The sequence below is a fragment of the Numida meleagris genome, chromosome Z (assembly GCF_002078875.1).
Source record: "Numida meleagris isolate 19003 breed g44 Domestic line chromosome Z, NumMel1.0, whole genome shotgun sequence".
Lineage (NCBI taxonomy): Eukaryota > Metazoa > Chordata > Aves > Galliformes > Numididae > Numida > Numida meleagris.
In genome coordinates this window covers 7,571,482-7,595,673 of record NC_034438.1, presented here as the reverse complement: position 1 = coordinate 7,595,673, position 24,192 = coordinate 7,571,482, and the positions used below count along the sequence as shown (strand labels likewise).

The following is a 24,192-nucleotide window of genomic DNA, read 5'->3' as shown; positions in this document are numbered from 1 at the left end:
TAGGTCTGTTACTTGATGAGGATGATCACGTCACAAGTATGGGCACAGACAAAGCAGAGATGTTTACTATCTTCTTCACCCCTTCTTCAACACTGATCATGGGGCCTGTGACACCAAGAACCACAGGGTGGAAGATCATGACTTACAATAACAATATACTCCCAGCAAACTCCGAACTTATGTGGGTTTTAAGTTGAAAGAGTGAGGATTGAGGTTGGATATCAGGGGGAAGTTCTTTACTATGAGAGTGGTGAGGTGCTGGAACAGGCTGCCCAGAGAGGCTGTGGATGCCCCGTCCCTGGAGGTGTTCAAGGCCAGGTTGGATGGGGCCCTGGGCAGCCTGGTCTAGTATTAGATGTGGAGGTTGGCAGCCCTGCCTGTGGCAGGGGGTTGGAGCTTGATGATCCTTGAGGTCCTTTCCAACCCAGGTCTTTCTATGAGTCTGTGATTCTGTGATTTGCTGCTGCAGCTGTATTCATATAGGTCTGTGGAGCCTGAAGGGGGATTCGTTCAGTTTAGAAGGTAGATTTAGGTTGGATGTAAGGAAAAAGTCTTTCACAGTGGTGGTGGTGAGGCACTGGAACAGGTTACCTGGAGATGTAGTTGATGCCTCGACCCCAGAGAATTTCAAGGCAAGGCTGGATCAAGCCCAGGGCAACCTGATCTAACTTTGCATGTCCCTGCTTACTGCAGGGGAGTTGGATTAGACGACCTTTAAAGGTCTGTTCCAACACTAAGGATTCTATGATACCAGGGTACTCAGAGAGCTGGCTGATATTATTATGAGACCTCTCTCAATTATTTTTCGGCATGGAGATGTGCCAGGGGAGGGCCGGGGGTTAGGGAAAGGCTCTGCCCAGAGGGCGGTGGGCATGGAACAGTTGGACACTGCTCTCAGACATAGGGTTTGGATTTTGGGTGGTCCTGTGTGTGGAGGCAAGAGTTGGGCTTCTTCTGGGTCCCTTCCAATTCAGGGAGTTCTTAGAATCATTGAATCTAAGAACATAGCATTTTTTTAATGTTTTCTTGGGGCTGGATATTAAGTTAATGAGGTTCAACAAGCCTGAGTGCAAGGTATTGCACTTTGGTGGGGCAATCCTGGATATGTGTACAGACTGGGAGAACATGCTGAGAGTAGCCCTGTGCAGAAGGCCCTGGGGGCCATTATGGACAAAAAATTGAAGAGGAGCCAGTAGTGTGCACTTGCAGCCCAGAAGGCCAACAGTGTCCTGGTCTGCATCAACAGAGGGATGGCAGCAGAGTGAAGGAAGGGACTGTCCCCTTTGCCCTCTTGAGGCCCCATCTGGAGTACAGTGTCCAGCCCTGGGGCTCCCAGCACAGGAGGAATGCGGAGCTGTTGTGGATCCAGGGGAGGGCCATGAAGACAATCAGAGGGCTGGAGCATGTCTCATATGAAGACAGGCTGAGGGAGCTGGGCTTGTTCACCCTGGAGAAGAGGAGGCTCCAGGGGAACCTCACTGTGGCCTTCCAGTACTTGAAGGGAGCTTACAAGCAGGAGGGGGACCAACATTTCACATGGTCTGATAATGATAGGACAAGAGGGAATGGCTTTAAACTGAAAGAGGAGAAATTTAGGTTAGATATTAAGATAAAATTATGTGCTTAGAGGGCAGTGAGGCGCTGGCACTGCTGCCCAGAGAAGCTGTGGGTGCCCCATCCCTGGAGGTGTTTAAGGCTGGGTTGGATGGGCTCTAGGCAGCCTGATGCTGGTGGGGGGCAACCAGCCCACGGTAGGGGCATGGAAATGGATGATCTTTAAGGTCCCCTTCAACCTAAGATGTTCTGTGATGGTTCACTGTCTTGCTCTTTTCCTATGACTTCTGTTTTTGATGTGTGTGTGTAAGTGGGTAAAGTAGAGATTTGTGGAACTCAAAGGAGGACTACCGCTTTTTCCCCACTTGTGGGGCAGTAGGAATAATTGAAACACTTAGGCTCTGTTCTCAGGTGAATTTTGTTATATTTTGTGCAACTTATATAGGGAATAATAGTAGGAATTCTGTTCCAGTTCATACTTCCAGAAGCCTTTTCATTATGTTCTCCAAATCTGCTTTTTATGGCATTTTCATGGCAGTGAACACTACTAAACTTGTAAGATCTTTAATAGGAATTTGCTTGTGGATTGTTAAGTGACTGATGCTGAAGTTGGTAAAATGGGAATTAGTTGGGATGGAGCAGATGATGAAATATAACTTGGTTTCAAGTTACAGAAAGTGCCCACAATAAATCTAAATCTTTGCTAAGTTATTTCATGTTCAGTGATGAAGGACTGTGTGTAGGAAATGGGGCAGTAACATACAAGTGCAGCAGTGTGGAAGGTAACGTTAAATCTGAGAAAGTATTTGAGATGTCAGGGAATTTGCAGGGATAACTGTGAAGAAATATGCTTTTCCGATGTTGGAGAACGTGTGAAAATGGGTACAAGAGTGGTTAAAACGTTAGCTCTGTGTGGATTAGAAATGGTGAGGAACAAGTGAACACTGGAAGGAAAACCACTACGTAGTGTGCTACTCCACAGCTCACCCAGAGAGTGAAAGGCAAACTCTTCACCCAAACTGAAAACAAAATGCTGCTTTGCTTTTGTTAGCGTGCCCTATCATCTTGGGGTGCAGGCCTGCCAGGATGAAGGCTGTCCTAACTTTCTGTATAAGACCTAGAAGAATGATCTAAGGCATGGTCTCTATATTTCAGCTTTTTTGATCATGCACCCTATTGGTTAAAAATCAGTAAAAGTCTGTGCACCCATCCCCCTAATTGTTATTAACTTTACTTTTGGTACCAATGAATGTTTCATTGTGGAGTCTGTGAGCATTTAAGTTAATCAAAGAACAGTTGAGTTGGAAGGGGCCTTTGAAGGTCTTCTGGTCCAACTCCCCTGCAGTGAGCAGGGACACCTACAACTCGATCCGGTGCTCAGAGCCTGGTCCAGCCTGACCCTGACTGTCTCTAGGGGTGGAGCCTCCACCACATCCCTGCACAATCTGCTCCTGTGCTTCACTGCCCTTATCTTAAAAAATGTTTTTTTTATATTCGGTCTAAATCTCCCATTTTAGTTTGGAACCATTTCCCCTTGTTCCGTCACAGCAGACTCTGCTAAACAGTCAATCCCCTTCTTTCTTACAGACCTCTTTAGATACTGAAAGCACACACACAGCAGGGGATTGTCTTGGACACTCCACTTTGGAAACCACTACTCTGAAGTATTCTGCAACATATAGTTTAAATAGTTTAAATTTTTTCAATCAGCTCTGTTTGCTGTGGTTTTCTTAGACATGTGTACTCTTTATCTAGGTAATGTTTTTACTTTAGAGAACGGGGTGGTGCAAGACCATTAGACTCTATCCACACTGCAGTTATGGTTCTGTCCTGACCTCAAGTCTTTGGCACCCCGCATGGCCTGTTGCTCTTCCAGGCTCACTCCTGCTGGAAGGTGTCAGTTCTGAGCTGAGGGTTGGGAGAGAAGAGCTTTTGACTGTTGCCTTTGAGCAGAGGTGAATACTCAGCAAGAAGCGTTGCTCCTCTGTGCCTTTACAGGCATAACCTCTAGGGCTTTTCAGCTGGCAGGAGGTGTTGAGAAGCTGTTCTTACCTCTGTGCACTTGTCAGCAGCCACCTCTTAGACTCAGTTTGTGTGTTTAAGGGGAAAATAAAAATAATAATTCTTCTTGCTTCTCAGGCCCTAAACTTCCTTTCTGAAACCTAGATGCTTTGGCAGGTTAAAGCAGAAGCTTTGTCTAGACTTGTAAAATTACCATTAAGTGATGAAGTGTTTGTAGATGGTATTAAGTGTCCATAAAAGAGGTTTAGTTTGAAATCAAGGATCCAGGTAAATCTTTAGCTCTGTTGTAAGCTTGAGCAGAAGCTGACGTTATAGCTTCTCTTACTTCTTACTTTTAAATTCTTATGTTGTAAGACAGGGTTTGTAAGAACTGTTCAGATCTTTTATAGTTTCAACTATTAATAAATGCTGTTGCATCTTTTTAAGGATTACTATGGAATTACATTCCCTGCTCCTGCAACTTTGACAGGCAGAGATGGGAGCCTTGCTAACAACCCATACTCAGGTGAGTGCTATTTAAAGACAAAGATAAGTGAGATGCACTGGTTTTTGAATGCAGGTCATCCAGCTGAAAGAGTAATTGTTTTTCCCTTCTGTAGGCTATTATACCCCACCAGTGCAAAGTAGGCAAATAAAAGCTTGCTCACAATTTTGGCATGGATTTTTCTGTAGAGTTCTGATTGGTAATTCATATGGGGCCTCTTCTGGGATAAAGTTGGATAGTGTTTGAGAACATGTGCAAGACTGTTAAAAATGTAAATGGCAATGCCATCTAGTGCCCTTCCCGTGCACATACAGGTGCTTGGAAAATACCTGACACTTTAATCTGTCTTCTTGAAATGCTGCTGGCTTGCTTTCCTCTTTTGGCAGTGGAATAGACCCCTTCAGAACCCTTTCAGTCTTTCTCCTGTCCTCTTCCTAGTCTAACGGACTTCATTCTCAAAAGTGGTCTAAGAAACCCTTCCTCACTTTTTGCATTAGTTCTTCATTTGTCAGTGTGCAGAGATTACATTACAGCATGTTCAGCAAGTGGTTTTCTTCCACTGCCATCTGATTACAGCTTAAAACTGTAGCCATATGAATTATAATTTCTATAATGCAGGTATTAAATCGTGTCATGCTTCTTGGCAACCAGTGAAAGGGAATACTGGTCAGGAAGAGACAGATGTGAGGCAGATGCTTTACAAAACCCAACACATAAACAGGCTGTTCTGAACGCTGTCAGAAAATTAAAAGATTTTTTTGAAGTTTTCTGCATCATAGTCTCCTGGGAGGCTGATTTTGGGTTAATAACCAAATTTCCCTTCCTACTTCTTCAATAAGGTGGTCTGCGATGCAAGCCTTGCTTTCCTGGCCTTCAGCTACTGTCTCCAGAACTTTGGTGGTGTGAGGAACCAGATATCTAACTAGTCATGCTTCACAAATAAACAAACATTGACAAAAATATGCCCATCACTGCCTGTAAATCCTAACTTGCTGTCAGCCCATGAAGCTTAGCTAATCAGTGTAACATCCAGGAGAGTCACACTTTAACCCAACAACCATTTGCACTTCAGCTATTTACCATACTTCTGCTTTTAGCATATTTTGTTGCAGTGGTCTGATAGTAATGAATCTACTCAATGTATATGAAAAAGGTAGGTATTAGTGTCTACATTTTATTGATTAGTTAGTCACAGAATGGAATTCTGTGCCACAAACGGGCAATGTACCTGTGCTGTCAGGAATAGAGACCAGGAGATTTCTTCCCATGGAAACCCACAGCCTTTCAAGTATAGGGTGTGCTTTTTTTTGTTGTTGTTGCAGTCATTAACTTGTACACAGAGGATCCTTGTGCAAAAGCCTTGACCGTTTTTCTGATCAGTTCTTTCTTTTGCAGGTGATGTAACAAAATTTGGCCGTGGGGATTCTGCCTCTCCTGCTCCTGCGACCACACTAGCCCAGCCGCAGCAGAACCAGACACAGACTCACCACACAACTCAGCAGCCCTTCCTCAACCCGACCCTGCCGCCAGGGTACAGTTACACCGGGCTACCTTACTATGCTGGGGTTCCAGGTGTACCCAGTGCGTTCCAGTATGGTCCAACCATGTTTGTAAGTGTCATAGCCTTGGCTGTAACTCTCCCTTTGTGCCGCTCTGGTTTTACTCTCCCAGCAAAACCTTCCCTGTTCTGCAAGGTATCTCCAAAAAATTTGTTCAAGCTTCAGAAAATAATTGCTGTCCCTTCCCCAAGAGAAGAGGAAACTGAAAGGCCAGAAGTCATGGGCACAGGTTACAGTAAGTAGTAGGTAGCTGCAGCTTATAAATTTTTAGTGTTCCTGAAAACCCTCAGCCTCTAGAGAACCAGAGACCAAAAGCCGAGTCAATATGCTGAGTGCCTAGGACACCTTTTAGAGGAAGTGACACCCCATGAAGCTGTGGAGCAGCGCTGGTAGTCTCAGGAGGGAGGAAGTTATTTGTGAGGATCTGCTGCTCCAGGCAGAAGGGTAGGTGAGTCTATTTTAGGACACTGTAGGACTATGATGAAACAGCCGCAGGTGGGAGCTGGTTGGTGCGCTGTTTGATTCTGGAGAGCATTTCGTTTGCTCCTTTTTGGTTTCTGGATAAGAATGTGCTGCTTGTGGTTAGTTTTATTACATGTATGAAAGAAATATGCAGCCTGTTCTGAGACGTGATTGCAATGCAATGGGAAGAAAGACTGTGTGATGCAGAACCAGGGGCAGCTGTAACAAGAAGCTTGTGGCTCGCATAGATCTGCTACAGCAAGCTACTGCTGGAAGCAGTAGGATCACCCCCCCCATGTGATCCCAGTGCTCCCAGCTCCAAACTACCTTTCCCGTGTGAGCTGGAGGCGCCTTCCCCACTAGGTGGCAGAGGGAGTTTGCTTTTTGCTTGCTGCTCCCAGCTAACAGCGCCTTTTGTTCCTTTCCTCCTTTGTTCAGGTACCTCCAGCATCAGCGAAGCAGCATGGAGTCAATCTGAACACCGCCTCGACTCCTTTCCAGCAAGCGAGTGGCTATGGGCAGCATGGCTATGGAGCAGGTATGCTCATCACTGTGCTTTTCACTGAAGCGTCTGCAGAGCTGCTTGCACACTGTAACACGTTGTCTTGTACACACCAGCAGGCTATGATGACTTAACGCAGGGAACGGCAGCTGGAGATTACAGCAAAGGAGGCTACAGTGGGTCATCTCAAGCACAAAACAAATCTGCTGGCACTGGACCTGGGAAAGGTAACACATGAGACTTGAGGTTACTCTTGAGTGGGACTTATAGGGCAAACTCCCAGTATTGCCAGTATTGACAGTGCCAGTCAGCATAGCAGCCAGCTTTAAAGAGGGTCAAGATCCAAGCTGTTTCTCCATCTCCCGTATACAAAATGCTTTTTTCTCCTAATGGCCCAAGAATTCCGTCTAAGCCTAATGCCTGAACTTCGCATAAGGATCTGTGTGGCTGATGCACAGCTTTGTCCTCAGTTACACCTGGGAAAAGTGGTGAGCTGCATTCCCTGCCAGAGTTGTCTTTGGTGAAGAGTAAGTGGTCTTGCAGCAGTGCTGTGTTGCTGAAGACAAGGCAGCTGGTGCTGCCGCTGAAATGATCACCTGCCAAATGCTGACTTTGATTTTGGGTTTGTTGGTAGGCACCTGAGTTAGCTGTGTGTTCAGTGAGCAGGGCAGCTCACACATCTCTGGGCTGTTGTTTCAGCTGCTGTCCGTATGCTCCGTAACTCATTGCATTGTTTCATGCCTGGAAATGTTTCCTCTGTAACTGCCAAGGCTAAGGAATGTACACAGCTTTGTTCTGCACATGCTAGTTAGACCTGAGAAATTTATACTGAACTGCTTGGCACTAACTAGTTCATCCTTGGGCTTAAGCAAATACCAAGCGTTTGTGTGTATCTGAAACACCAGCTGGTCAGTATGTAGGCCTTCAACCAAAAGTTGATGGTGCTCTCCTCAGTGGCCTGCAAATGAGCTGTCTCCTAGGAAGGGTGCAGTGTAGGGCAGTGCCAACCTACTGGGTCAAGTCCTCTGGTTCACTGGCTGGAGAAACTACTGGCTTTATTCTGATCCAGGTGAAGCTATCAGATCCTGTCTTTGTAAGCCCACAAATGCATGGCAATTTGAGTCAACTTGCTGGTGAAAGAGTGTTTCTGAGCCTTCTGTGTCACCAGCTAATCTGTGTGGAAGCCAGCCTGAGTCAGTGATATTAATTCTAAAGGGACAGAGGAATGTTGCAGACCTCACCCTTCAGCTTGATGTGTGACGACAGGGGCACAAGCGTGTAGCAGATGCTGCAGCTCACTGCTGAGTGCATTACTGGAAAGCTCCTGAATGCTGTGATAGAGCCAAATGCATCCCTAATCCTAGGGGAAAGCTGGTTTTTTGTGAGCTAAATGAGCATTCAGCACAGCTAGGAGTGATTTTGAATCCCAGCTGTAAGCTATGTGTAGAGGATGACCTGTCCCAGTGGGCCGGTTTCCTGCTTTGCAGCAGGAGCAGAGACTGTGCCCGTCCTCTCACTCCTGTGGTTTGAGAGTGCAGAGCAGAGGGCGTGTGGGGCAGAGGCTGCAGGTTCGGGTGCCTCAGCTAAGGCACCAAAGCAAAGCAGGCACACGGGATTCAGGCGGGCTGCTGCTTGGCTTTCTCATTGTCAGTGGCTTTTTGTTTTCCAGGTGTTTCTGTGACCTCAAGTAACACAGGTGTGCCTGATATCAGTGGCTCAGTCTATAACAAGACTCAGGTGAGGAATGCTGGACCCTCTTCCCAGTGGCCTAAGGCCAGTCTGGTGGCTCCCTGCTGCTCAGTGGGATGCTGGTACCCAGGGGTTTGTCCCAGGCTGACTGGTGGCAGTGGGCTTTGGCTTTTCTTGGGCTGGCTCTGCTTGCTGCTGGAGAGGAGTCTCTCCCATCTGCAACATCATCTCCTGACACACAAAGCTGCCTGCCCTGTCCCATGCAACCTCACACTCTGTGCCCTGGGTGCAGGTAGAACACGGTAGCACCACTGGTTTTAGTTGAAAATAGCCCCCAGAGCAGATGAGTGAAGATGTTTCCTTTTCTCCACAGACTAATCAGCAATGCCCACCCTTGCACCTGAGGGCCTCTCCCATGGGTGCGCCAGCACTACTCTGCTCACCTGGGGTCTCTTGCTCTACATACACAAAGTGCCTGGAGGAGTTGTGGCATGCGATGGGGGCATTCAGCTGTTCTCCTGACAGGGCACTGAGACCCACCATGTGCCTGGCTGTGATCATAAAATCACAGAGTGTCTTGGGTTGGAAGGGACCTCAAAGCCCACCCTGCCCCAACCCCTGCCGTGGGCTGGTTGCCCCCCACCATCTCAGGCTGCCCAGGGCCCCATCCAACCTGGCCTTGAGCAGCTCCAGGGATGGGGCATCTGCAGCTGCTCTGGGCGGCAGTGCCAGCGCCTCACCACTGCAGGTTGGACTGCAGCCCCTGGACACGTGCTTAGCATCAGGGGCAGAGCTCTGGCCTCGGGGAGGAAAATGTTAGCGCAATTTCTTGTGATTTTGATAGGCTGCTCTGAGTAGTCTGTGCCCTCTCAGGGTATGAAAAGCCAATTTCAGGCAGCTGCTGCAATGCTATGTCCCACTAAGTGAGAAGAGGTCAGGGAAAACAACACAGTGATCAATACAGTATAGACATTTTTTAAAAGTTACAGGCATTAGAGCAGAAATAAGAGCGAGAACAGCAGTTGAAACTCATCTGCTGAAGTGCTTGTGGGTGTTTGGCCTGACCTGCTCATGGAGTGTAGGAAAGGTGCAAGGATCTGTGTTCTCTTGTTCTTGTCTGGTCTTTGTGTGCTCCTGCTGCTTTCTGACAATGTCCATGTTGCCTGTTTGTGCAGACGTTTGACAAGCAGGGATTCCACGCCGGCACACCGCCTCCCTTCAGCCTGCCCTCTGCTCTTGGATCTACCGGGCCTCTGAATCCTGGTGCTGCCCCGGGTTATGCTCCAGCCCCTTTTCTCCATATCCTGCCTGCGCATCAGCAGCCTCACTCTCAGATGCTGCATCACCACCTTCAGCAGGATGGACAGGTGAGCCAGCCCTTCACAAAGTGCAAGTTGTGCTCACCCACGTCCTGGTGTGGGATCTTTGCTTTATTCTGAGTTGGTTAGTTTTTGCTTTGCCCATTGGAAAGGTGCCCTGGGGAGATTTCAGGCTTGGTGCTGTTAAGCAGACTGGGGAGGGCTATGGGGTGAGTGCTGCTCAGAAGAGGCCGTTACAATGTGGGTGCAGAGGGGTGAAGGCAGCTGCTGCTGTTCTCTGGCAGTGAGCGTTTGCACTGCAAGTGAGGGAGAAAGCAAAGCGTCTGCTTGCAGATTGCATCACAGATCCAGTTTCTGGTTTGGTTTCATCAGCCAGAGTGTTTCCTCACTATGAATTTTCCCTGGGGGCAAAAAAAAAAAAAGTGTTCTGCTTTAGAGTCTGCAAAGAGGAAATGACTGCTCTCTCTGAATGCTGACATCCATGGCTGGTGCGTTTGCCTTGAGAGTGCTCCTTGACCTCCTGCAGCCCTGCTGTTCTGGTGGCCCCGTGCCTGGCCAGGTACAGCACGGAGAGGTGCAGCCTGTGGGTGCTAGGGTCCTGTGGCTGATGCTGATGTCACAGAATCATTGAGGTTGGAAAGGACCACAAAGGTCATCTAGTCCAACTCCAGCCCATCCCCATCAGCCATCAGTGCCACATCTCCATGTTTCTTGAACACCTCCAGGGACACCACCACCCTCCATGTCAATGCATTGCCACACTTTCAGAAAAGAAATGTTTCCTAATATCCAACCTGACGTTCCCCTGGAGCAACATGAGGCCATCACCTCTGATCCTGTCACTGGCACCTGGGGGAAGAGGCCAACCCCCACCTTGCCACAGCCTCCTTTCAGGGAGTTGTAGAGAGCGATAAGGTTTCCCCTAAGCCTCCTCTTCTCCAGACTCAGCAATCCCGGGTCCCTCAGCTGCCCCCCATAAGAGTTGTGCTCCAGACCCTTCGCAGCTTTGTTTCTCCTCTCTGGGTACACTCCATGACCTCAGTGTCGCTTCCTTTCTGGTTCTAGGGAGGATCTGGCCAGCGCAACCAGCCCAGCACCATGCAGCAAAAGTCTCAGGCTACCAAAACCGCCTACGGCACTTCTCCATACTGGACAAACTAAATCCGAAATCGGGGAGGAGGGAGAGAATGAAAGGAGAAAAATGAAATAAAGGAAAAAAAAAAAGAAAAGAAAAGCCGAAGCCCATTCCTGGAATTATTAGGAGAAGTAACTGCTCAGCCAAATGTCTGTGCGGGGAGAACTGCAGCCATCATCCTCTGTGTGACTCGCCCGCTTCCTCTTTGAGTTGCTGTTGTATGTAATATATTTATGTATGTATTTGTAAATGTAATAGAGCCTAAATGTGGTTTTCTGCACCTTGCAGCCTGTTTTATTCTTTGTAGAAAACTAATTATCCATTTCCCATCTGCACCAGGACATCCTTTCTTGTTTTTTAAGCTCTGTGGGCTTTTTATCTCTGTTGAGACAAAACTGCACCATTCTGACTGGAGCTGATGAGAGCCCATTTGTTTAACGCAGTTCTGAATTCAGGCAAGTAAGGAGGCCTGGCTCCTTAAAACAGAATCAAGGCATGTCCTGTTGGTTTGATATTTGCCCCCACGCCTCCTATAGCTGTTACTTTAAAATAAAATAAAAAAAAAAAAAAAGAAAAAATGATGTTTTGTGGGCCTGCCCCTTTCTTTTGTCTCCCTCCTCCCTCCTGTGGTGGCCACAGTGAGCAAAGTGCCGCTGAGCCCGGGAGCTCTGCCCTCACCTTTTTCAATTTCTAAATAAATAAGACCTTTTTCTTTTTTTTTTTTCTTAATATCTTTTTTTTGTTGGTTTTGGTTTTTTGTTTTTGTTTTTGTTTTTGTTTTTTTTCCTTGAGCAAGAGACTTCGGATGGCTCAGTGTGTCCTGGAAACTCCTTTGCATCATTTGAGGCAGAAACTTATGTAGCAGTTTCTTAAATAAAAGTCTAAACTGTGTCTCTTCCTCTCTTTGCCCTGAGCCCCCTGCCCAGGAGCGCCAGAGCTGCTGGATGGACCTTCACTGTCCCTCCCCACTTCTTCTAAACAGAGACCAGGACAGCACCTCCTGGTCCTGTGGTCCTGCACAGTGCAGTGGGTGGTTTAGGAGTTTTCATTTTTTCTTAGCCTTTCTTCCACCTAATAAAGTTCTGATCATATCACTGCTGTCTGTGCGTGTTTTCTCAGCCCTCCCACCGAAGCCCAGCAGGGAGGGATGCTGTGGGTGCTGAACAAAGGTGGGGAGGGGGGCACAGCACCCTGCCACCACCCACGGTGCCTGCAGCGGGGAGGGGGAAGAGGGAGTGCGGCCTCGTGCCCGCGGGGCTGCGCTGCTGCAGGCAGAGGGAGCCTGGCGCTGCTCCTGGCAGCAGGCGCTGTGACAGCAGCGTGAGGCTGTATCTGGCCAAGACCAAGAAGGATGAAATCTACAGGGGACCAGGGGAGCTGCGCCAGCACTGGCCTTAGGCATGTTCAGCCCTGAGGGCTTCCAGCAGTGGCACCACATTGCCTAATTTTCTCGGGCTGCTCTGAAAGTAATGCCTCCTATTTTGTTATTTTTCCATGCGGAAAAATATCACAGAATTGTTTGAGATGGGAGGGACCATTAACAGCCATCTGGTCCAACTGCCCTGCACCCCCCAGGTGCTCAGAGCCCCTCCACCCTGACCTTGAGAGTCCCCAGGGATGAGCAATCCACCACTTCTCTGGGCAACCTGTGCCAGCGCCCCACCACCCTGACTGAAAACCTTCTTCCTTATGTCCAGTGTAAATCTCCCCTCTTATAGTTTGAAGCCATTTCCCCTTGTCCTGTCACCACAGACCCTGCTGAAGAGTCTGGCCATTTCCTTCCTGTCGCTCCCCTTTAGATACAGGCAGGCCGCTCTCAGGTCTCCCGCAGCCTTCTCTTCTCCAGGCTGCACAGCCCCAGCTCTCAGCCTGTCCTCGTAGGGAGCTGTTCCACCCCTCAGATCATTTTGGTGGCCCTCCTCTGGATGCACTCCAACAGGCCCACGTCTCTCCTGTGCCGAGCACTCCACCTCTGGATGCAGTGCTCCAGGTGAGGTCTCACAGCGCAGAGCAGAGGGGCAGGATCCCCTCCCTGGCCCTCCTGGCCGCGCCGCTTTGGATGCAGCCCAGGATCCGGCTGGCTGGCTGGGCTGTGAGGGCACACTGCTGGCTCATGCCCAGCTGCCATCCACCAGTTCCACCAGTACCCCCAGGTCCTTTTTGGCAGGGCTGTGCTCTATCCCTGCATCTCCCAGCTCGTACTGGCAGTGGGGGTTGCCACAACCCAGGTGCAACACCTTGCACTTGGATTTGTTGAACCTCAGGAGGTTCACCTGGGTGCAATGCTCAGCCTATCTAGATAATAATAATAATAAGGCACCCACTGACATTCATTGATGCTTGCTGAACGTTTATGGAGAGCAATTGGTGGATGCGAGCACAGCGAGGCTGTGGTGCGTTTCAGCAGTGACAAAGGTCGCTTCTGCTGGTGCAGATTTCTACAAGCACAGCATGCTGGCTCTTGGTCATCTCTGTCAAAAATGCAGAGCTCATGGTGATGACTATTGTTGAAAAATTGCATGCTGTGTTTCGTATCTGAGAAATTGCTTTATCAAACAGTGTTACTGTGCGCTATCTGTTGTAGTTTCCATGGAAATAAATAGGAGGCATCACTTTGCACACATCACTGCTTTGCACTGTTTGCACGTGGCCACCAGCGATGGGAAAAAAGCTGCGGGTGGCAGCACCCGATGTGCCCGGATTTGTGCCGCATTTATTGCCCCACCTCCCGCCGGATGGGGACGGGGTGCAGCCCCAGCCCCTGCACCAGCCTCTCCGGGAATTCAGCCCCAACCCAGTGCTGCTGCAGGAGTTCAGAGTCCCTGCTCGGCCGCAGCCCAATGCCCCCTGCCCTGCCCTGCACTGCTGCAGTGTGCTCTGCCCCACTCCTGCTTCCCACCGCAGCCGTTTGAGCCCACAACTCATCCTGCAGCTTGCTCTCTCCCTTTGCTTTGGTTCTGGGAAGACTGTTCTCCTCTGCAGCATTTCGTTCTGCTGCTCACAAACAGCAGGCCAGATGTTCTTGTACCCCTTACCCGTGCCCGTATGCGCGGCGTAGAGAAGCCCAACACAGAGCACAGTGGCAGTGACTCAAAGCTTGAAGTAAACCCGTGCAAACAGAACAGCTCAAGTAACAGCGATGTGACGGTACAGGGGTATTTTCATTTCACATTTTTTATTAGTAGACAGATGTGCAGAAAAGACAAAATATAACTACTGAAGGGGAAGACAACACAAAAATGCATCAGTTAATTCTCTCTGGTAAATTATATTGAAGAAAAAAAAAAAGGAAAACATCTGGGATTTCAGCTAAGAAAACTACTAAGAACCCTAGTGTACCCTGCTGGTTTCAGAATGGGTGAAAACTGCATCTGAAGGGGCTGTGGTTGCAAATGTAAACGCTAACACGGGCTGAGACGGGGAGGGGGTTAAGAAAAACCAGAACACAGCTCAGGTAAACATTTTTCCTCAATCTCTTAAATAGTTTCAAAAAAACTCATACTTCAGTTTGCATCTCTAAAAAAGGAAACCAGCAAGTCAACAAGCAATGACACTGCAGGGGACAGTGGGAAGAGAAATTACTCTGGTTAATGCAGGAGCTCTCAAAATAGGTTTGTTTTTTTTTTCCTTTTTTCTTTTTTTTCCTTTTTTTTTGTCTTTAAAAAAGGGTAACAGAAGAATCATGATAATGCATCTTACAACACCGAGCTTGAAAATACAAGTCACTGGAGAGTATACAGTGAAGACGGTCAAAAGTACAAGGGAGCTCCTGAAAGATGCAGTATCCTCATTTTGAACTGGGCCAGCATCGCCGCAGCACCCCAGGCCCCGCTGGAAGCTGTGGGCAGGATGCAGGCACATGGCGCTGGCGGGCGGATGAGCAGAGCAGGGACCAGGTGCCACCAGCCTCCAGCCCTGCCCAGCTGCAGCGCCCTGCAAACAGCTTTGCTGTCCCTATGCACGTTGCTGCAGGCATTCCGCTCCGCACCTGCTGCCCTCAGCCTGCCCCAGGGATGCATCCAGACCCAGGACCAGGCTGGCTCCCGCTGCCACGCTGCAGCTGGTGCCGTACCATCGAGAAACTGTGGCAAACAAAGGGCACAACCACACAACCAGTGCTGGAGCCTGGCGGTCTCAGCAGGGAGTCTGCTCTACTGGGGTGGAGGGGAGAAGGCAGGAGGGAGGGTGAACACCACACTAAGGGTCAGTTCAGGCCAATACACCACAGCCAAACAAGAGCACGTGGCAAAGGGGTCACGGGGTGGAGGGATCGAACAGGAGGGTGCTGCAGAAGACAGTGTGTAGGATCCCCTGCCCAAGAGGGCTGCAAGCTGGGCTGACAGCTCACAGGGACATGCAGGAGTCTGCCCTTCTGCCTGCCCCTGGAGCCCACAGCAGCACAGCATTGCTCTACACAAGCAAGAGGGAAAAGGCTCGGGCCAGCATGGGATTTGGGTTGCAAGAAGCAGGGCTGCAAGCGAGCACTGGGATAGGTGGCCATCAGCCTCTCCCCCCTGCCAAAGACATTTTTGGGATAAGCACCGGCTGCAGGTTTCTGGCAGCAGCATGGCTAAACTGGACTTTCTTTCTAACCCTAACTTAATCTGGAAACAAGAAGTAAATAGCAATCCAGGGCTCAGTTGTACAGACGTGAAGTGTTAAGTGTTTATTTTAGGGTTCATACCACAAGCCACCTCTTTCTTATCGTGAGCAGGCTGAAAAGGAATACTGTACCTTTCAGTAACATCCCATCAAGCTCAACACACAGTAGCTTTACACTCTCCGCCCCCCACCTTATAAAGGAAAAGCCACCACCACAAGGCTATACGAATGTACACACGCTATTACTGTAAATGGAGCAGCTGAACCTTGGCAATTTGCTTTGTGTGGATTTTTTTCTTCCCAGTAAATGCAGCACTTGAGCTCCCAAAAACACAGCTTCCAATGTGTTTGTTCCAGCTTTAAATACATTAAACACCTCAATGCAAGACTGTATTGAATTCAAGAACCTAAACGCGAGCAAACCTTTTTCGCTGTGAGCGTTTCGTAGAGAAGTGAAAAGGGGATTTTCTTTTTCAAAAAGAAATCGTAATACAGTGATGAAAGGGTTAAGAATGCAAGAATTCAGACATTCTGCGGAGGGTCTCTAAGAGGTCCATAAAAAAGGAGCAAACAGATCCATACAACAGGAGACAGCAGGAGACAAAAGTTTTTTGATCCCCCCCCCACACTTTTTTGCTGGACTGCTGCTAGGTTACCGCTGCTCCCTTCAGGCCTGAGTTGGCAGGGCAGTACAGGGGCACAGAGGGAGCAGGTCACGACTCCTCGTTGCCAGAATCATCGTCATCGTAACAGTCGGCGTCCTCCTCCTCCTCGTCTTCATCGTCAATGTCGTCGTCATACAAGTCGTCGTAAAGCAAATCCGAACTGTTGTCATTGGAAGGCACTTTAGTTTTGATGCAGTACTCTGCCAGCGTAGTGGGGACCTTCACGCCATCCTTCTCCGCCTCAGCTTTGGTAGCCAACACCTGTTTCCTTGGGGAGGACAGAGCAGGGTGAGCGGTTGCGGGGTCCTCTACCTCCCAGCACCCCATCTGCAGCCCGCAGCCAGTTGAGGCACTGCCAACAGCAACAGATCGAGTTCCCATAGCCCTGTGTCTGGGAGCACCCCAAGTCTGTTTGCGGCATGCGCCCCTCCGGCAACATACAAAGTCAGTTATTCTACAGGATTCTGTGCTAGAGGCTTGCCAAAGCTCAGAGTAAGTCTTACTACATTGACTGTCTCGCTGCACAAGAGCTGTTGTGGGATTCCCTAAGACGATTTACTGAGGTGGTTTCCGAGATGCTGTCCACAGCCTCCTCCACCACTGAAGACCATCCCAGTATGCTCAAAACTGGGATTTCCAAAAGCATTTGGCACCTCTCAGCTCTCATGATACAGTGAGAGCAGCAGGAGCACGGATGCACGCCGATATCGGGGTGCTCTGCCAGCCCAGGATGGATGGGTCAGGCTGCTCCCTCCTGCCTGCTCCTGGAGGGAGCGCTCCTAGTTCTGCTGAAGCCAATAGGGCTGGCAGGAACTGAGACTCCAGCCGGTCTCCTCGCTCAGGTCAGGCCAGCAGCCATCCTGCTTAGCTCCAACCCATATCCAGCCCCAGCTAGCTGAGCCAATGCAGACGCATTGGGTGTCTTGTTTTGCAGTGCAGCAGCAGGGGCTGCAGCAGGGGCTGCTCACCTGTGCTTCCAAGCCACCTCGATTCAAGTTGTGTTGTCTTCCCACAGCACCTGATGAACCATGAACTTCTGAGCAAAGGACAGTCAAGACTGAACAATGCTTCAAGCTAAACAAACTCCACGCTTTGCAAACATTTGCCAAATCCTGCTGATATTCCTTCACATTGGAGGGACAAGATTATGATTCATGAGTGCACTAAGCACAGAATTAGTAGGATGCAGTCAGTTTCAATTACATCCCAAGCAAGACAGGCGGTGCTCAAAGGCAAGCGTGGACTTCGACTGGGGTTTCACCAATAGGTTTTGCAGTGCACCACGCCAGATTAATGTGAAAAAAAAAACAATTCAAAGACAGATCAGACTGGTCCTTCTGCTCCAGAAGCCTGCACCTATTCTGTGCTGAAAAACCTACAGACTGGAAAACTGGGCTTGGAATAAGACTGTAAAATTCATTTCTAAAGCATTAGCCACAGAGGAGCTGGTCTCAGCAAGTTCTGCAAACAGTCTGTTCTGTAGGATTTGGAGCAGGAGGCGAGTAGCACAGCATCACATGCTGCACAACTTACCTTATGATCTCAGCATACTCCTTGTCTTTTCCTTTACTGTCCCTCCATTTTCTGAACATGACTGATGCATCCACATTGGCAGGAGAGAATGTGTTGGGCTCATTAAGCAAAGAGATTACACTCAGTAAGATAGTCCTGAAAAAGGCAACCACAACAGCAGGGTCAGAGCAAAAGCACTCATGGATTCTGGGTGCTGGCAACTTCTTTAGGTGATGCATCAGAAAAGCATCAAAATGTATTGTTTGAAGTCAAAACTTAACCTAAGGATGGTGAACATCAGCTGAAGGGAAAGCAGGTACTTATGGACTTGAGCTGCCATGCCCAAGCATTTCCCCAGGCTGAGCTGCCAAGGTCTTTCCTTCACCACCTGACCCAAGAGCTCATATTCTAGCTAGAAGAGAACCAGTGTGGAGAGGAAGTACAAAGTTAAGCACGCTCTGGCACCTGGCCCATCTCTTTTGTTCACACGTCTGTGACGGAGGTGGCCAGCAGAGCTCAGATCGGGCCAGATTTCAGCTCATCCATCACACTGCCCATGGATGATGCGGGGCTGGAGCCTGCTCCTGGTGACATTCAGCTTCCCAGCCGAATGCCGGGCTCTCTTCCCATCCTGCTGTGACCCAAAGCCCTACAGCCAGGCCTCCCTGCCCTACTGAGAGGCTGGAGCCAGGCATCACCTCTCCTCCACACAGGCACCTCCAGAGCTGCTGTGGCAGCAAGCACAGCAGTGGGAAGGCAATGCAGATGTTTTCTTCTAACACCCAGGCAAACCACCAAGCACCCAGCTGGATTCAGCTGCAACACCTCAGCAACACCAGCACGAGCCAGTTCCATAACCCTAGCACAGAGCTCTCCTGGATTTCTGTCCACAGCACAGAGCTAACTGGGCACACTGCTCCGCATGCACCACCTCTCACCCAGCCCCTGCATTTCCTATGGCTCTCTGCACCGGCCCCACTGCCACTTGTAGGAAAGAATGGAGACATATTACTTGTCTTGAAATACAGCAGAACACAGCAACTGCTCTGCAGAACTCGATGAAGGAGACTCAGCCCCCACTGTACTCACAGTGATTTAGAGGTACACTCAGAGCACTGCATGCTGAGCACATCTAGCAGATCGTAACAGGGATACAATTCCAGGAAGTGCTCAGTCATTTGGATGCTCTGCTCCTTGAAAGGTTTTTGAAACTAAATACTTATGTCTGGCCAGACTGCTCAGCACAGCTACCAAGAGTCTTCTGCACACTGCTTTCCAAAAGATATAATTCAGTAGGAAGAGAATGACAGTTCTGGAAAAAACTGTTTGGCCAGGCTGGAATGATGGGCAGAAGAATCTTCCACTTCGTCTCAAGGATTTATCTAAAAGCCCTTGATTCCTAGCAGGAAGGCTGTGAAGCCAGGTCAGCTCCAGCAGTGGTTTTACTGCAGAGTGAGTACAGCCTGGGGAAGGCCCAGGTAGGAGAGGAGTTAGCACCTGGATTTTTGTCAGAGCCATTGTTAGAGGTATGTATAGCACATTCTTATTCTCCAGTAATGTCTGGATAGTTTCCGCAATCAGCTCAGTGTACAGTAAGGCAGCTGAAAAAGCCAACAGGAACTAGCATCCTCAGGAAGCAAAGAACAGCAAGGCAGGGCATCACCAGTCTTCACAAGACATGGAAGCACCAGCACCTTGAACACTGTGCTGAGTGCACATGCTGATGATAAATACTGTGGGCTGGACACCTCAAAGGGCACAGTAGATTCAGGGGAGACACTGAGAAGGGCAACTAATATGATCGAAGATCCTCCACTCCCAAGTCCTGCCACCACTTCCTCAGCTTTATGGCCCATTAGACATGAGAAGGAACAGCACTATCTGCCACACAGGTCACAGCTGCACTCCTTAACATCTTGCTGGACTTTTGCTGCATTTACTTACAGCTGACTCATCCAGCTGTGAGTGATAGGAAAGTCCGTAGTTATCGTGCTTAAAACACAATTATGCTTGACACCTTTAGAGGTGGGAGCACAGGCGCTCTCAAGGTAAGAATGATAACCCCCCCACCACAGACACCTCAAGCATGGTAATCTGTAGTGAGCTGCCAATACTCAGCACTATTGAAGAGAAAATGAAGAGAAGCCCTGAGCTATGAACACAGCTCATTACACACAAACATGCTCCCCTCATTCACTTCCAGTCCTGCTGCCTCCAATCTGACAGACTCCAGAGCCTTGCAGAGCCAGATTGGACCCCAGCAGGAAGGTCTGCATGCAGCACTTAGCCCAGTGGGTGATGCTGGCAGTGGGGTAGCAGTTAAGGACAAATTTTGTTCCCACTTGCTGATGCACCTGAGGAATGTTTTCTCCCCAGAAAGCATGTTTTCTCCGTAAGCCTACGAGTTCTGGGAGGATAAGCGCGCAAAACTGCATCATAGTAAGAAAAAGCAGCAGTCAGAACTAGCCTAAGTCTCATGTCATGTTTTGTGTTGCATAGGATGAAATAGTCAAAATGTGTGTGTGACCTAAATAATGAATGCCTTAATCTGTTTCTTAGCTATGAGTTGAGGCTTGTCATCTAGTCATCACAACTGGAGGAGATAACCACGTCACATATATGAACAAACAGTTTAACAGCCACGTGAGCAGAGGAACAACTGAACGTAGCTCAGGGACACACATTTTAAAAGCTATTTAAAAGAAAATTAAAAACAAATCTGAAGTAGAACTTTTGAGAGGTTGCTTCATACTGACTTGTACTTCAGACAGATTGGATAACATTTACCTTGACCTTCACAACTTCACACAGCTAAAACGCACCATTTCGCTTCAGCCTTTTTAACCTTGAAGTAGTGTGCTCCAGCAGGGAACATCAGCTGTTATAATTTGCTGACTGTTAACATCTCCTAGTTTCCTGACACCTTAGTTCTAGTTCAGCACTCTGCAGTGTGTGTTACAAACCCATTCCAAGGGTCAAAAATCCAATAAACCCTCCTTGGTACATCTTTGCTTTGACAAAGGCTCTTTTCAAATGAATTTAATGAAGCTAAGTTAGATAAAAGCAGAGCCAAACTCTCAGACAACCCTTTTCAAACTGCTGCATTCCCTCACAGGGACTGAGATCCTTTGGCTGGATCTACCAACTAAAACGAGTTTTAAAGTTAAGGAACCAACATCTAATAAATCACTCTGAAAACAAGTGTAATTCTCATATGATATGGGAAAAATTAGGGGCAATTATTTCAACTCTATTTGGATAATGAATCACATCAAATAGCTGGAACAGAAGTACCTGAGTTCAAGGATTTTCCACTACATCACTACTGCTTCACAGGTCAGTGGTTTGTTATTTGATATTTGTTTTGTCAGTTCTTCATTGGCACTGTCTTAGAGTTAGAATGAAACCCAGTTACATTTTAAAAAATGGACATGTTAGCCTTGAATGCCTCTGGTACTTAATGATCCTTTCTTTTTGGTACCAAGAGAAACACCTAGCTAACTGCTCAAGACACCACACTACAGGACAGAGACATGGGCCTGTACTATAAGGTACACCATAGGTAGGATTATGCACAAAGTTAGTGCTACCAGACCTGACTACTAAAAGATGTCATTCTCAATGAGTGGTCCCTTAGCAGAGTTTGGAAGTGTCTCCTTTAAGAACACGAAATCCTGTGAAGAGCGCAGAAGGCTCTACACTGTTAACTGAGCATCAGGATACACAGTATCTACTGTTTTCAGACAGCTTGCTAAGTCTGGTTCCTACCTGGTCTGAGCCCTGAAAACCCCCCTAAATCTTAAATTCCCTTCCAAGCATTTTCCCAACACAGGCTTTAGTTTAGAAGACAGATGACAGGACTTCGAGGTCAGCTTTGTGCATCACTACTTCCCACTGTTACCTGACATTTTGGGTAGGGTTCCACCTCTCAGATGGCAGCTCTCCACTTTGTGGATCATCTACAGGTGGGTGAAGAATTGAAATACATACATCTCCATTCTGGAAGACAGAAATGAAAGGTGAGAACAGCCTGGCTAATGGTCTGAAGACTTAATTCAAACTCTGGCTATATTTGAGCAGAAACCTTGTTGATATGAACATCCCAAATGACAGTAAAAACCATGCAGGGACTGCAAACAGTTCTCAATTCTTCCTGGGTCTACTGTATTAATATGTTCAAAAGCTTCTCTTGCTTAGAGCTTGTCTGCAAATTGATAAAAAACAATCTGAGGCCAAGAGTTTTAAGAGAATGTAGCAAATCAAACAAGAACAGTAGTAGCTAATGAAATCATATTAGTCTCTAGATAGCATATACTACCACAGTAACAGAAATGAACATTAGTCACATGAGACCCCGTGTCCCCATGTCTTTTTTCCCCCAGTGACGACCGAGTTAGCAACAGGAATCTTTAAATCCAAGTATTTAGCACTCTATCCCAGTTCAGGTATCAAAACAATGCTTCTGTGGGATGTACGCAAATTGAACAGATGGTGCAAGGCAGGCATATGCTACTCCCTGATGACAGAGCTGTTTGAAATATCAGGTGAAAAAGCAGGAGATGCTCCCTGAAGGTTTCACTGAAAATCCCTTCCAGCATGCAAGAGGAAGGATATTTTGGAAGCATATAGAAGCCATACAGCCACATAATCCTCAACCCGTGTTTAACTCACCAGTCCTATAGCCTGAATACAGATTTGAAGTTTCATAGTGCCTACGATTTATAAATGCTTTAAGAAGCCTGTAAAACCAATCCTCTGTTTGCAGCAGCACCCTGACATGATTACTTCATACAAGTACTGCAGCAATATCCATCACAGCTGATGTTCCCCAGCAAAGCTGACACCAGGGGTCCGTAGGGTCCCAGTGTCTTTGTGCAGGCTGGAGGGAAGCTACAGATGGGCCCGTGTCCAGCCAAGGCATTGCCTCCAAGCTCTGCTGGCTTACTGCCTCTTGCAGCCAGTTATGAGATTATTCATGAGCTCTCAGAGGCATCCTATGCCTTCAGGTGGCACAGCTCAGGCTGACAGGCAGCGTTCATGCTGTCCCCTTGCCACTCTGACCTAATGAGTTGATCATACCAACAAGACAAACTGTAGATGAGGTTGGCTCGAGACTTAGAACTGGTAGGGCAGTTCCCTGAGTGCTAGGTCTTGGCTGCATCCTGAGGACTCTCCAGCACTGTTTTGCCCACGGGAGCTGGAGCACAAAGCAGCACTGCTCACAGTGATAGCATCCGTGCCTTTGAGCTCCAGCCAGTGATCATGGCTACAGATAGCAGCAGCTCACCTGAACAGCCTCCCCAAATGTTCGTCATGGTAAGCTGAAACAATGACTTCTGTTTCATAGTCAAATGAGATCCTACTTCAACACTGCAAACTTGTGATCGGTATCCAGAATTCATCTACTCACTGAACCTGCCAGGTATACTAATTTAGCGAGCTGTCATCAGCCTGAAGCAGCTTTTCATCAAGAACATTACTACAGAAAGCAAAGTAGCACCTGGAGCTGCTGAATACCCAAGTTTATGTTGCTGGAACAGTTTGTCATAACAAGGCAGTTTCTCTTTCTGGATCTCGAAAGACTTGTGCGATCTATAAATATTTTTATTATCACTTTAAGGTGAAATTAACCTTAGTCAAGTTAAGTAATGTTTATGTTCTCATCTGGCTTTATTCCAAATTTCCTCTTGTTTACAAAGGTTCTCCTTTAAACATTTCCCAGGAAAATTTAGTGATGTTGACCTGGAGAAAGTGTTGCTGACCAGGAGAGAGAGCTGCAGCACTTGTGGGAAGTCTCTCATATCATCAGATTAAGCGGCATCTGGGCCAACAAATACTTGCAGTATGAAAATAAAGAGGGAAGCAAGGATTCTTCTCTTTTGTTACAGTCAGTGTTACATGTTTGAGACCTCAAACAGGGCAAGGTTGAGTCTGGAGGAGCACAAGTGTGGTGGGATCTGATGAAGTCAGCACAAGGATCCAGGCGTAAGTGTAGTCAAGTAGGTAGTGTAGTCATGCTATATACGGTTTTGAAAGATAAATGTATCAATTTCCTTGTTTCTGTCTGCCAGAGGAAGAGCCTATACATCTATTATGACGGAATGAAAAGGTTGTTACCTCAAAAATAAAAACCTACAGCTACATGTAGTTCTAATGAAATTCAAATAGATGACCAAGCAAATGGGATGAGGAAAACACGTAAGTTACTGAAGTCTTTGTTCACAACTGGAACGTCAGCCTCAACCTCTCCATCTGGTCTCACCAGCAGATTCTGCAAACTGTTACTTTCTTTCATCTCCACTACACTGAAAGATGTTTTTTTCCCTCCTGACAAACCCTCAAACCTCAAGCCCTTTGCTGATTTATTCTCAGTTTCATTTGGAGTTATCCCAGTGCCTCATCTTCAGTGCTTATACGCTGTTTCCAAAACAGCCTGCAAGCTGTTTCAGATTCCCTCACCTCCAAGAAATACTGCTGCGAACATAAAGAACAAAGATGAGTGCAGGAGTACTTGAAGAGTAACCCCAAAGAACACCCATCAGGTTTTGGGCTAGTTTCTCCTCCTACCTTCAGCTTTTTCTAGAGCCAATTTTTCAGCTTTCCTACTGGCACTGGGAGAGGTCCTTCCAAGATTCATTTTGTATGTACCATTTTGGTAACCATTTCCCACTCACCTCCTGCATGAGA

General features: G+C 47.9%; 2 protein-coding genes across 10 annotated transcripts in view; one reads left to right on the top strand and one right to left on the bottom strand.

Annotated features, from left to right (window-relative positions):
* UBAP2 (ubiquitin associated protein 2) overlaps positions 1-11,820 on the top strand; it is a 91,700-nt gene extending 79,880 nt beyond the window's left edge. For 7 of the 9 annotated variants that reach the window (XM_021380010.1, XM_021380006.1, XM_021380005.1 and 4 more), the window contains 7 exons: positions 4,003-4,081; positions 5,456-5,670; positions 6,520-6,619; positions 6,700-6,810; positions 8,253-8,320; positions 9,448-9,639; positions 10,657-11,820. In XM_021380010.1, the coding sequence (XP_021235685.1) occupies positions 4,003-4,081; positions 5,456-5,670; positions 6,520-6,619; positions 6,700-6,810; positions 8,253-8,320; positions 9,448-9,639; positions 10,657-10,752 (861 nt within the window). In that variant the 3' untranslated portion in view covers positions 10,753-11,820. The remainder of the gene's footprint in view (positions 1-4,002; positions 4,082-5,455; positions 5,671-6,519; positions 6,620-6,699; positions 6,811-8,252; positions 8,321-9,447; positions 9,640-10,656) is intronic. The other 2 variants (XM_021380008.1, XM_021380007.1) reach the window with 1 other exon arrangement.
* Positions 14,302-24,192, bottom strand: part of UBE2R2 (ubiquitin conjugating enzyme E2 R2) — a 50,640-nt gene continuing 40,749 nt past the window's right edge. The window contains exons 3-5 of the mRNA XM_021380151.1: positions 21,407-21,504; positions 17,527-17,661; positions 14,302-16,261 (exon numbers count right to left, since the gene is read on the bottom strand). Of these exons, the coding sequence (XP_021235826.1) occupies positions 16,042-16,261; positions 17,527-17,661; positions 21,407-21,504 (453 nt within the window). The 3' untranslated portion in view covers positions 14,302-16,041. The remainder of the gene's footprint in view (positions 16,262-17,526; positions 17,662-21,406; positions 21,505-24,192) is intronic.